This window comes from Telopea speciosissima, chromosome 9, assembly GCF_018873765.1.
Source record: "Telopea speciosissima isolate NSW1024214 ecotype Mountain lineage chromosome 9, Tspe_v1, whole genome shotgun sequence".
In the NCBI taxonomy this organism is placed as follows: domain Eukaryota; kingdom Viridiplantae; phylum Streptophyta; class Magnoliopsida; order Proteales; family Proteaceae; genus Telopea; species Telopea speciosissima.
In genome coordinates, this window is record NC_057924.1 from 54352784 (window position 1) to 54366297 (window position 13514).

The window sequence follows — 13514 nt, forward strand, 5'->3', positions numbered from 1 at the left end:
AAGATATTAAAAGACTACGGCTTTGGTTTCTTGCATGGTCCACATAGATGAGCATTAGAATTCCTTAGTACTTATTCATTAAGTACTAAATATAAGCACTCCCCCTTGGTTGGGGGGGGGGGGGGGGATGGGAGGTGAGGGAGAGAGGAGTTGAGATTCTGTGCTATTTTTTCCCCCTTTCTTATAGAGGTTTTTCTTTCACATTGAATTCTTTTCACTCCTTTCTTGCGACTGTGGTAAGATTTTTGAAAATATAACACATTCTAACTCATTTTCCCTTTTTTTCTTGCTTTAAAGCAGTCACTTGGTCCTATATAACATTCTGACTCTACTCTTCCCATTTCTTTTTTCCTTCTTGTCTTTTATCATTCCCACCGTTATATTCCTGTAGCTTTACCCAGTTGTGGGCCTCAAATAATCTGTGAAGATGAGTTGACCTTAGTTTTCCAAATAATGTCATAACCTGTAAAAATCATAGCGATGAACATGGTTGTAAGGCAGAGACTAAGGGCCAACTTGAAATCATGTAGATCTGCTATGCTCGATTAGATAACCATAATCATTGACTATCACAATCATTTGGGAACTTTTCTAGATTGATAATGAATTAGTTCACACGACTAAGTTTTCTTTCGAAGAGAGGATTTCCTATTGTACCTCTTTGATTTTTATGTTTTCCGTCTTCTATATTTGTAACTTTATTCCCGTATTAACTACCTACTAGTTTAAACCCTAATGGGATTCAAACATCTAATGAATTTGGTTTAGAATCCTTTAGTTTTCCAGAACTTCAGGATCATGAATTGACCAAATTTCAAGAGAAAAACCAATAACAAACTAAAGACAAATCTGATTTATATCAAAGAGTGGTCGAAGGGTTTTTTATTTAAGGAGAACAGTTTAGTAAAGTATGGGCTTAATCCAATGGTCAGATCTCAAATAATTTGAGTAATCCTATTGGAATCAGGATATCTCAAGAACTGGAAATTGATAGCAGAATCTCAGCTTCAAAACAGATTTTGTACGACTTCATTCAGCAGAAAAATAAACCTATGACAGAACCAGAATAATGATCTGAATTAAATCTAAGAAACTATAACAAAGTACTGAGCTTTTGAAGAAGTTGACCTCTACTAGGAAAGCTGGAAATCAAGTAGAAGAACTGAAACCAGAACTAGAACGTAGGTTTAGAAAAAGGAACACAGAAGGAAAACTAAAGATACATTATAGCAAAAACGGAATATTAGAATAATAATTAAATAAAGCAAACAGAATTAAGAGAAGAGGCAAGAGAGTAGTATCACGTACAGGGTAGAAAGAATTGCAGAAAACTTACCTGATTGATGGAGAAATGAAGAAAAAAACTAAGCTGGCTTCCCACCAAACCTTTACTTGGAATCCCACTGGCCTTCTATTGAATCACAACAGCAGAAAGAGCTCTGAACACACAGAAGTGAAAGGTTGCAGCTAATTTTTATTCATCAAATTTGGCCTATAGATCTTACATATGTTTAAAAAGAAGACACTTTAGACTCTTAATTAACCCTAACACTCCTCCAGCCAATAGCTTACTATGGAGGTATTCTTAACTGGCTAAAACCTTGGATAAAATAAGAAAAAAATGACTTAAACAAGGCTGGACTTATAGAGACCTATTTTAGCCTTACTAAAGCACTTCATTAACAATTAAAAATAAAGAAATAGACTTTTTTTTTTTTTGGTAAATGAATATATTACCAAACCCCAAGGGGGGGCAGGGAAAGAGAACTAAGAGAACCAATATACAAGAAAGAAAAGGAAAAGGGGGAGAGAGAAGGGGGAGGGAAAGGGGCGAACAACCAGCCTACGCAGAGGGGGTAGGCCGCAAAAGGGCATGATCAAGGCCCCAAAAAATCACAATGTGCTTGTTTTTACGGTTATCCATGGAGGGCCTCTGACGGATGCAGCTGAGCTTGGATGAAACATTGAAGGAGATGGCTTTCCAAATCACGTCGAAAGATCTAGAGTTGGAAGTCCATCTCCTGAGGTTTCTTTCCAGCCAGATATGGTGAATCACAGCGCTGAAAACAAGCTTCCCAATAGTGTCACAGATAGAGTTTCCTGGAAAAGTCTTAAGCAACCAGAGCCATTCACGGTCAAAATTTGGGCCCTTTTGCTTCACGGCCAGATGGAAGACAAGGATTTTTTCTAGATGGTAGCGGTGAAGGGGTAGTCAAAGAAGAGGTGGGGGATGTCTTCTCGGCTGATCCAACAGAGGTTACAAGAGGGGGGTGGGGATGGTGCAGTGGATGAGGAAGGCTTGGGTAGGCAGGCAAAGTCTGAGGGCTCTCCAAACAGTGAGGCTATGGCGGGGGATATGGCCAGTGAACCAGACTAGATTGTGCCAGGGGACAGCAGAGCTAGGATCTCTGGAAAGGTTCCAAGCAGAAGAAGCAGTGAAAAGACCATTGGAAGAAGGAAGCCAGATAACCTTGTCCGCTGAATTGGGTGGGGGGGGGGGGTAAGCTGCAAGGTGGGGAGAGTTGCCCAAATCTGGGAGATGATGACTGGGTTGAGATGAGGGTGGGGACTCCAAGAACCAGAGGAGACAGGGGCGTCCTTAGGGAGACCAGAGTAGTGGATGGCTTTAGGGCCAAGAAGATTATAGAGGATCCCAAGGGGGTGCCAGGGGTCGAGCTAGAGGGAGGTGGAAGTGCCATCCGTGATGGTAGAGGAGATTCCATGAAGAGCACGGGGGCGAAGAGAGAATTTTGCGCCAAATCCAAGAGGAGTCAGCATGGATGGGAACTGTCCAGATGGAATCAGATTTGAGGAGATGAAATTGGACCCAAGTTACCCAGATTGAGTCCTATTTTGAGGAAATTTTCCATAGGCACTTAAGGATGCCCGCCAAGTTGGAGTGACAGATCCTACGAAGACCCAGGCCTCCCTCTGATTTGGGGAGGCAAATGGACTTCCAGCTGACGGGGTGGAGAAATCTGGTGGTGTCTTTCCCCTTCCAAAGGAAGGCACAAAGGATGCACTCAATGGCCTTGACGGTCGAATTAGGAGTGCAGAAGATACCTGTCCAGTAGACTTTAATTAGACTAACAAGTAAATTAAATCCCATATCCCTACCTAATGCCCATATCTTTAGGCCCATTAAAGTGACCTATTACGAAGAAAATTCACTGAGCCAAAGGCCCAACACACATGTAACCAACCAAGACTTATTTCCACTAAAATAAATCCACTTGTGTTTTATCTGCATCAAACCTCCTTCCAATATTACCCCCATTGGTTTGGCTTACATTATAGAGGAAAACAAGTATGGCAAGTGATTACAAATGTTGTTAAATGATTAAATAGGGGCAACAGGAGAAATCCAAAAAAGCTTCATATATTGGTTTTACAATGGACAAACTTTTTGGGACAGTGAAAAATCTCAAACAAGATTGTCTTTCTTGACCGAGGGAGTTTATCTTTAGATTTATAGGCCAAATTCATAGTCTAAAATTTGGTATGAATCACCATTTATCAGTAATGGATTTTATATATGGTGCATATGCCTTTGTCTCATCTTTTTCCCCTCGTTAAATCTTATGCTGCTTCTTTAGGGTATCCAATTCATCGTTGATGACTCGGGAGGTTTTTCCAGTGTAGCTTCAGATTTCTTAGAGAACATTGCAGATGAATACACAAGAACTCCAGTTTTGCTTTATGCTGCACGAGGTCCTGGCAGTTATTTGAACAATATAAGTCGGAAGGAGTCCATCTCAAGAGCTCTTAATGATGCAATCTCATTTTCAAGACTATCATCCTTCTGCAAATTGATTGTACCCGTTGGATTACCTTCCCTGAGTCAAAGTTAGTACTCGTGTACATAAATTACTTCTCATATGGCTAGGTGTTTATTTCTCTATACACTGCTGTTATCTTTGTGTGCTTTAAACACAAGCGTTTTGAGCTTTTAACTTCCATTTTCAGAAATTTTAAGTTGTATGACATCTTACGCACACATGCACACACACAAAAGAAAAGAGGATAGAAACCAGAGTTTTGATGGACTGTCTGTGTAGATGCACTTTATTATTCCATATGTACTAAAGGTAATTACGTGGCATGACATTGAATGCTTCTACTTGGATAACCACTACAAAACTGCTCATATATGGTCAGACAAATTTTAATGCTTTGGTGAAGGAATTGCATTTTTTTTTTTTTTGTTGTCTCTGCATTTTCATTATACTTCTGATTTATCTTATGTGTATTGATGTGAAGGTACTGTGTCAAACTTCCTCTGCATAGAGGACTCAAAGCCTTACCATTGCAGTGCAGTTTATGCTGCTGCCCTGCACTCCATGAGTCTCCCATTCCGGATGCAGCAGCTTGGAACCAGTGAAATCTTAGATGGCGTCTCTGGTGCTGTGGATGTTAATGGGGTCATACAAATGTTAGCTGGTCAAGCTAGGGAAAATATGGTGACCATTTTGGATGCTGCAATGCCAGCTCCTTCTTTGACTGGTATTTATGGCCCTGTTGTTCACTTGGCCTATGCTCTTTTGATTTGGGAAGTTGTTTACGAGTCTTCTGCATCTTGAACACAGGTGAACAAAAGAAGCAATCTTTGCAAGAGAGTTTGCATTCCTTGACACCAGAGGTTGCTGAGGATGTGGAAGATATGCAAGCAGTAGAACACCTGACCATTCATGGAGCCCTCAGATCAGGTAATTCTGTGGAACTTGATTGTCCATTGACCTAGTATTCTGCACCATGCTTCAAAAATTAGTTATCATGGACCACTGTTCCTTGCTTGTACTTGTACTGATTGAATGAAACATAGGGAAGCTTTCGTGATGCAAGTTTTTTGTGCTTTGGTTTCATGTGGCACATTTTTGTGCCCACCAACCACATGGATATGATGAGTCATCCACACTGGGTGAATTGAGTCATCAGGAATCATGTGATCGGTAATTCCTGGTCTTTTGGTTTGGGGTTTTTTTCTTTCATCAGAGACCTTGCGGACTTTCCCATGGAACCTATGGGTCTCATTGAACCTATGGGTGAAAAACATGAGATCCATGCCTTCCGAGGAAAATGACCAAGGGAAAACATTGAATTCACTGATTCGAATGTTCTTAGGTCACCAAAGCCCTGGGCTATCTCAGTAGATGTCTACAATTAATGATTGGGTTGTTATCTGAGACAAAAATTATTGCTAAAAGCATAGAAATGTATGAGGCCCAGCCGATTGATTGCATTTGTTTTGTTGTTCTTGTTTTTGGAAAAGGTACACTGGTTTCAGCATATGCTTTCTAATGCAATTCATAACTAATCAAAAACCAATAGAAATAATAACAATGATGCATCATTATAATCTGATATCTTATGTGGTCTGCAGGAGCTAATCGGGCCACAATTTCTGAGGTACAGGATTCATTCTATGCTGCTTATCAAAATTCATCGACGGGATCAAAGTTCTCACATCTTTCAGTAGCTCACTGTCCCCTCCCAATACCACTGCCTTTTCCTTCAATCTTTGGGAACCTTGTAGGGCAACATGGGGAGTTTCTGGGAAGCCCAGTATGTGGGTCTAAAAGGGGATCAGTTGACGTTCATTCAATCCCTATGGCAGTAAGATTACGTTCTAGCACTGCTATCTTGCCATACATTGAAAAACGATTGGTCAACCTTCGCAGGTTTGGTATTGATAGGGGAACTGCAGGGTCTGAGTTACTCCGTAGTTGGGGTTTTGGTAAGGATGAATTAGAGGACATGGGAGAAGGATACTCTAAGATGATTATGGCATTGGATCCGCATGCTCCAGTATCCTCTGATTCAGAATAAGATTTCAGTTACTGTATATCCATTTTTTGCGTTGTAATGTTCTTATTTTTCTTTAGGAAACTCTTTTACATGTACTTTGTAACATAGCATGTGTGGTATTTTATTGAGAAGAAATGTATTCTACTTTAACAAAAATTTTGACCTGAAAATATAGTTTCTTGGTTAATCTTGGTTCCCCCTCAAGAAACAGAACAGCTCTTGGTCACCTTGTGTATATATATATATATATATATATGGATAGTTTAACCTTTACTCTGCATTTGTTTTGCCAGAAGCAAACGCCAAGGATAATTCATCTATTCTTTGTAGATGACTGCTTCATTTATATGCCGGGTAAGCAAAGCGGGAAATTGATGTATTGCATTATTTCATGTAAAGTTCTGGTTAGGGTGGAATTGAGAACGGCACAAGTAGGTGGTAATTAGCTTGTTTGATGACAATTCCCTAGCAAAGAAATGCAAACTTCTGCTCACGCTTTTGGTGTCATCATCTCATACAATATTTGGATTGCTTGAAACTAGACTCTATCGCGGCAAACTAACCATACTAGATGGACTTTTGCATGGGATGAAGGTGGAACTACTTATGCATTACATCCATTTGTGAGAGAGCATTCAAACAAGAGATAGCAGGAATGCTTTGGATCATAAGAAAGAATATCAGTAATTCTTTTTTCAAGCAGGGAATGAATTTTACATGGGTGGCAATACATAGGGCTGTAAATGGATAAACGAAAATCCGAATTCGATCCGCATCCGTATCCGTTTAGGGGCATCCAAATTCGTTTAGAGATATCTCGAAAAAAATCCGAATAATCTGATAAAAATTTGAATTCGAATACTTAATTATAAAAAATTAAGTAAATAATGATCTTGAGGGTTTTTGAAGATTCAACAGGTTCTAGAATATGAGGAAAAGGGAATCAAGATCTAAAATTGTGGATTGAGAGTAACTTGTATCCATTAGGGGGAGAAAAGTTTGGGTTACACAAGGCAAACGTGTAAACGGATGGTCGAAAATCCGAATTCGATCCGCATCCGAATCCGTTTAGAGGTATCCATCCGTATTTGATCAAGAAATATCCGTATCCGATTACATTCGATCCGTATCCGAATCGAATTCGATCCATTTACAGGCCTAGCAATACATTTGAATCCAATGCAAAAAATAATATTCCAAAACTCATTACAAAGCGCTCTCTTGCTCTCTCTAATAGTTGCAATGGACGTGTAGGGTAAAGACCTTTCTATAGCCTTGGGAGGTCTCCTTGACAATCTTAGATTCATAAAGAATCAAATTTAGTCCAAAATTAACCACTGGATTTTTCAGATTTCTGTCCAATCAGTAACATATATTCTCTCTCCCCCCCATGTTCCTTAGTAAGGTAGTGGATTAAGTGTTTTTTTTTTTTTTTTTTTGGGTAATTTACACGTACCTCTCGTGAGGTTTAATGAAAGTTTAATTATACCTCTTAGTTTTGGATTATTCTGCGTACTGTGCTGAAGTTTAGAAACGTTAAGACATCACCCATTCCATCAGTTTATGATTTATAATGTTAAAAATATGATGTGAACTGACAATTGGTTTTCAAAACCCATTCAACCGTTTAGGGGTTTAGGGTTTGAAATTGGGGGAAAATCCCAAATCCTCCCCTTTGTGCACTTGCAACTCATCTTCTTCGTCTTCATCTTTGCTCTGCGCCCTCTTCTCTTGAGCAATACGCAAGGTATGATAGTGAGTCATCACTTGTTACTGGAGACTAAAGCAGATTTCCTCTTTGATTCGCAGCATTTCGGTCAGCTCAAGATGGCAAGTTAATTTCTTCAGTTCTTGATCCTTAATTTACCCTTAAATTTCATCCATTTCCTTACTTCTGCTGTTACTTTACTTTAGGGCTTCAATTTTATTTGCTTCAGGATTCAATTAAAGATGATCGGCTCCTCATATATGTTCTTGGAGGTTCACAGCTTCTGTTCGTATACCGTTAATGATGATTTTCTGAAGAATGGGGTAAAGCCAGATCTTGATGGGCTAGCTTGGGGCTCTTGGTGGTACGGGCTGGTACTGCATCAGTTGGATATTGTGGGCTGTTGACTATGAACTGCCCAAGACAGAAACAGCCCTCCGACGACCTGTTTTTAATGAAGCCAACTCTTACGTGTTATCGGACAAGATACCTGCAACTCATCTACCGCAATCAATTTGGGGAGGATGAGTTGCAGGTTTTTTCTTTTTCTTTCTTGCAAGGGCAATTTTATCATTCTATTTTTTTAACGTGGTTACTCATAAATTAACAGAATGGGGGGCATGTGTTGACTTTTGTTAACCTCGGTAGGATACCCCAAATAATTTAAAATTGGGGTATAATTATATTTTCGTTAAACTTCAGAGGTGGTATATGTAAATCTTTTTTTTTTGATAAAATTGGATTCCGTATGAAGCGACTCTCTCTTGTTCACAGTCAACCATTATGATTCCAGTACACTGTTGCGGATAGATGAGAGGTGGCGTAGAAAGTCCCAGCAATGAACCCCATCTTGCTCTTGGTTTTGAAAGCCATGATCATTGTCCAACAACATCAGGTGGTGTATGTATCACCAATTAAGAGATGACCTGCAAGATTGATTCTTGGATTGTTGGAAGGATGAATAGGATTGGTGAGTCCATCAGTAGAGTTAATGATGGGACCAGATTCGATAATAGGCATAGAGGGTGACGAACTCAGGTTTGAGGAGGAGACGGGCTCGGATTGATAGAAAATAAGGTCTGGTATGTGGGAGTTTGGCTTGGTTTGATGAAAAGAGCAAGGGCTGGGTTGTGGTTGGTGGTTTAGTCAAACTGTGATGACGAGTTGGCATAAGTGGATAAAAAAGGGGAAAAGATCTCTGTTTGGTGATGTTTCCAGCACCTTCTCACAGGGCACAGTGAGATGATGCCTCTACTCCTGGGTAGATATCTAGGCGTACTCATCCATTGGCCGAGACACTTGTGTAGAGATCATGCGACCAAGTAAAGATCTCTTGTCCAAAAAAAAATGGGAAGCTTGATTGATATTTGCAAGAATGACAAGCGAGTGCTAGGGACTTGCATGGTAACATAAGAGTAACGAAGACTAGTTGTTTGCTAGCTTACGGGTCGCAAGAGCGACAGTCATAGCAATAGCGAGGGTAGTCAAACGATGCAATAGCAAGGGTGATGAAGCAACAGCTGGGGCAAGGAGCTCGCGGGTCGCGGTGAGTCAAGGGCCGCATGGCCGTGGTAGTTTGTGGAATTGAGGAGTGGATGCTAGGATGTTCTAGGAAAGAGGTTGCAAAGGAATTCATGCCAGGTGCAACAGTAATAGAACCGTACAAAAAACTCAAATTCTTGTTAGTCAGTGATGACGGGTTGATTCTCTGAACACAAAGGTGCAGATCGTCGGCTCTAATACCATGTAAAAAATGGAGTTTTTGGTGATTAAGTTCAGTGCCATTTCATTATCAATCAATCAATGTGTGTGTGTATACAAAATGATGGAGAAGATTTCTCCTTAATCTAAGTTGATCGGTTCCTTAATTGAAGGTAACCAAATCTACAACTAATCTAGACAAGGATTACACGCAAGAAGGTAGAAAAATAGGAAGACAATTATTCGTCTAATAGATAGAGTTGTATCTAGGGATTTAGAGCTTTCAATTTGAAATTTATTTCTGGGCTGAACACTTTGCATTTCAGTATTTCACACTAATAAAGCTATAAGGGTAGCTTATATTGTGAGATACTATCGAAATTGGGGAACCCAAAATTTCATTATTCAATGATTTAGAGACACAATTTAAATAATTTATACTTCATTGTACATTGCTCAAAATTTCTATTACTACTCTTTAGTCCAATGTTCTAGACGATAATCGTTTGATTGGTTGGAATTAATTGGACTGTGAAGTAGCCTTGTTGGAAGTTTGGAATGGGACAATCGAAAACATAGTCTACCAAGTGTATAATACACTGTGAACACGAATACGAAAGAGAAAGACAATGTAAGAGGGAAAGCTACAGTCCTACCAGATTGCTGTGACGTTCTGTGCTTTTAATAAAAATCAATTGAGTTTAATTTGTATTCATCTAATTCACCACTCAACTCTCACCCAAACTACATATTTATAGAGAAAAAAAATAATAAAACCCTAAATCTCAAACCTCTACCTCTAAAATTACAAAAGCTAATTCATGTCTTTATGGCAACTTAAGTAAGCATGGTCGACTCACTTGGCAAGCCTACATAAGCTAATTTATGTGCTAAGTCAAACCCCCTCCCTATTATTAGCCCCTCACATATACATCAATTGCCAAATTTTAGTCTAAAGTAAGGAAAGTTGCTCAAACTTTAATTCAAATCTTAGTAAAATTACTAAAATACCATCAACTTGAGATGAATGTAAAATATAAAATCGCATCTTTGTAATTTTAGCTATTTCTTCTTTTCAGGTAAAAGTTTCCATGCACGGTTGTGCATGTGCATAATCTGCATTAATTGCAGTCAGATCTGAAATGACATAAAAGCCCATGCACCCCTTGTTTGATGGTGTTGATAGGAGAATCTACTCTGTATGAATACCTTCCTCTTCTTTTTATTTTCAATTGAAATAGTACCAATGAGATGCGTAAGTGGTCCATACTGCCACTTAGTAAATTGTAAAGCATTATATACTTCACTAGAAATACTGATGGAAAAGAAAACCCTTATTAAAAACATAGAAAGGGGAGGGATGAAGGGAAGGCAGGAATTAAAAAAACAAGTGCATTGTTGGTTGTATTATTATGGGAACCCCTACACCAAGACAAAGGACACAAAAAATGACCATCGCAACCCTCTTGGTCGATGCATGCACATGCGATCCCTTAGTCAGGGGTGCAAGGGCCATGCTCCCAAACAAAGTTCATGTTCCCTATTATTATATAATGGTGCACATGGGGGTGCGTGCAATGGCCACCCTGCCTCCTTTCACAGGCTGCCCATGTGCCTAGGCGTAGCATGCACTGCGGTACAGGAAACAGTCTCCCATATATATATATATGAATATTTGTATTCTCGGTTCGATTTCGGAAATGGACAATTGGGTACATACCAAATGGTTTTTTTTTTTTGTGGTAAATCGAGCTTCATTGATAAGGATGAGAATGACACGCCACTAATGGCTTATATAAATCCATTAGCCACATAATAGAATCTGACCATACAGTCTTACATCCCAGCGACAAGGCCTTCCTAACTAGTGAGTCTACCACTGCTTTTTACTCTCTAGAAACATAAATAAACCTACAAGATAGCAGGTATGAAGAGAGGTGCCTTATATCCTTACATACCAAATGGTTTATTAGGTTTTATCTTAGAAACCAAAATTATATCGTACCTAGGAAGATTTCTTTCTACATATCAAAACCGTGCCTATTCTTCTTCCGTTAGATTCGGTTTCGGTATGACTTTAAATGGTCGTTTTCTATTCCAAATTGACACGCTCAGGGAAAATCTTTTTTTATTTTTTTATTTCTTATCGGGTTACTGAATCTCACAGTTAGTAATTTTGTGTATTATACGGAAAAATCAACGTATTTTATTGAGACCGATATGAAACGCATATTATACGTTTAATTCGATTTTTTTGTTTTAATAAAGACTCAGATTTAATTAATATTAAAAAATCAGTTAAGGTACCTTACCTGCAACTTTTCATCTCCCCCGTCCCCGATAAAGTTACCTATGTCACTCTCACCTCATGGTTTTAAAAATCGGAATCAGAGTGGTAAATCGGTCAATTCGGACCAGAATCGGCTGACACCGATTCCAATTTCCCCATCCCTAATTGTTGCCTCTTGAAATGGAATTGTATCCGAATTGTCCGATTCCTAGTCATTTTCTTCGTATTCCATCTTAAATCGATCCGATTCTCAGCTCCTGAACCGATTCCCAGTTATAATTCTTGCTTCACCCTCAAGCAAATGTTCCATTTCCAGACCACTGCAACTTTTAAACCGACTGGGATCTTCTTTCTAGATCGTGGTTTCTCGTCATTGAAATCCTCTGCCTTTGCAATCTCCTTTCTTACTTTTATCCCTGCTCCTTAGTCTTTATTTCTTCTTTTGAAACTCAGTTTTATATTTTTTTTTAGTGTTCTCCATCCAGTTTTGTGGTTAACAACTAGGGATGTAAACGGATCGGATTCGGATCGAATACGGATCGGACGTGATCGGAGCCGGATATTCCCTGGCCGAATTCGGATACCTCTAAACGGATTAGGATGCGGATCGAATTCGGATTTTCGACCATCCGTTTACATCTCTGCCTTGTGTAACCCGACCTTCCTCCCCCTAGTGGATACAATTCACTCTCAATCCATATCTCTTAGATCATGATTCTCTTTTCATCATATTCTAGAACCTATTGAATCTTCAAAAACCCTCAAAATCATTATTTACTTAATTTTTTATTATTAAGTATTCAGATTTTTTTTCGGACGGATTTTAATCGGAGTATTCGGATTATTTCCCGGATATCTCTAAACGAATACGGATGCCCCTAAACGGACACGGATGCAGATTCGGATTCGGATTTCGGTTATCCATTTACATCCCTATTAACAACCCAGTGAAAGAGAAAAAAAAGAAAAAAAAAAGAAAAAAGAAAAAAGAAAAAAAAAAAAAAAGAAAGAAAAAGAGAAAGATAAAGAAAAGTACATGATCTTATGACGAATCCCACGTTCATCGTGACGAGGAGCTAGGTGAGTAGGTGATCATTTTCTATGCTATAATTCATGACTAGTAACCTGATGGTGTGTGGCAGTGAACTCAGTTGAGAGGACAATGGGGGGGGGGGGGGAGCACGCTGGGTATCTACACAGGGGCATAGATATCATTTTACTATGCCTGTGAGAGGGCATAGAAAACATCCTATTGGCCTATTATTATATGAAAGACGCCTTACCGCCTGAATAAAACTCTTACTTTTCAGTTTTCACCACTGTAGCACTGTTAGACGGGACAGATCCCTCTATTTGACAAGCTGCCCGTACACACGGCAAGGTGGTAAAAAGACCATCCTACCCCTGCCTGAGAACCTTGCCCAAGCGGGGTAAGATGGTCTTTTCCGCTTTACTCTGTGTGGGGAGGATCTGCATCCCAATTAGACACACCAAAAAACATTTGTAAATTTTTTTTTTTTTTTGGTAATAGATTTGTAAATTTGTAATCAACATATTTTTTTTGTATTATTATGTTATAACCTTGTTGCTATTAAATTATGTTTAGTTCAATGAAAATCTTGTTTTTGATAATTTAAAATATTATAATCGTCCTATCGGTTTAATTGCTGTATGTATTCGTACTTATTTTCCACATCCAAACTTTTTAACTATGATTGGTTACTATGTGTCCCATCTATCTTTTTTATTAGGTTCATTCTAGTTTTCTGTTTCAATTGATCTAGTTTGATTTTAATTTTTATAGGTTCCATAAACGTCAATCCAAAACAAAAAATCATGGTTTGAGGTATTGATATCGTATTGCTCATAGATGATATATAATGGTTTTATTAATTATCGATCCCAATATTGTATCAATACTATATGACTATAATAATTAAAAATCTTTTTTTTATAAGAAAATCAAAGGTATATATCATATTGGTCTGCTACAACCAATCAATATTGATA

The 13514-nt window shown here is 38.7% G+C and overlaps 1 protein-coding gene across 2 annotated transcripts in view; it reads left to right on the forward strand.

The window, feature by feature from the left end:
* LOC122640818 (protein misato homolog 1) overlaps positions 1 to 5929 on the forward strand; it is a 41345-nt gene extending 35416 nt beyond the window's left edge. Inside the window, exons 6-9 of one of the 2 annotated variants that reach the window (XM_043834061.1) lie at positions 3597 to 3846; positions 4267 to 4503; positions 4587 to 4706; positions 5381 to 5929. In XM_043834061.1, coding sequence (XP_043689996.1) covers positions 3597 to 3846; positions 4267 to 4503; positions 4587 to 4706; positions 5381 to 5826 — 1053 coding nt within the window. In that variant the 3' untranslated portion in view covers positions 5827 to 5929. Of the gene's footprint in view, positions 1 to 3596; positions 3847 to 4260; positions 4504 to 4586; positions 4707 to 5380 lie in introns of both variants that reach the window. The other variant, XM_043834060.1, reaches the window with a different exon arrangement.
* The last annotated feature ends 7585 nt before the right edge of the window (positions 5930 to 13514 follow it).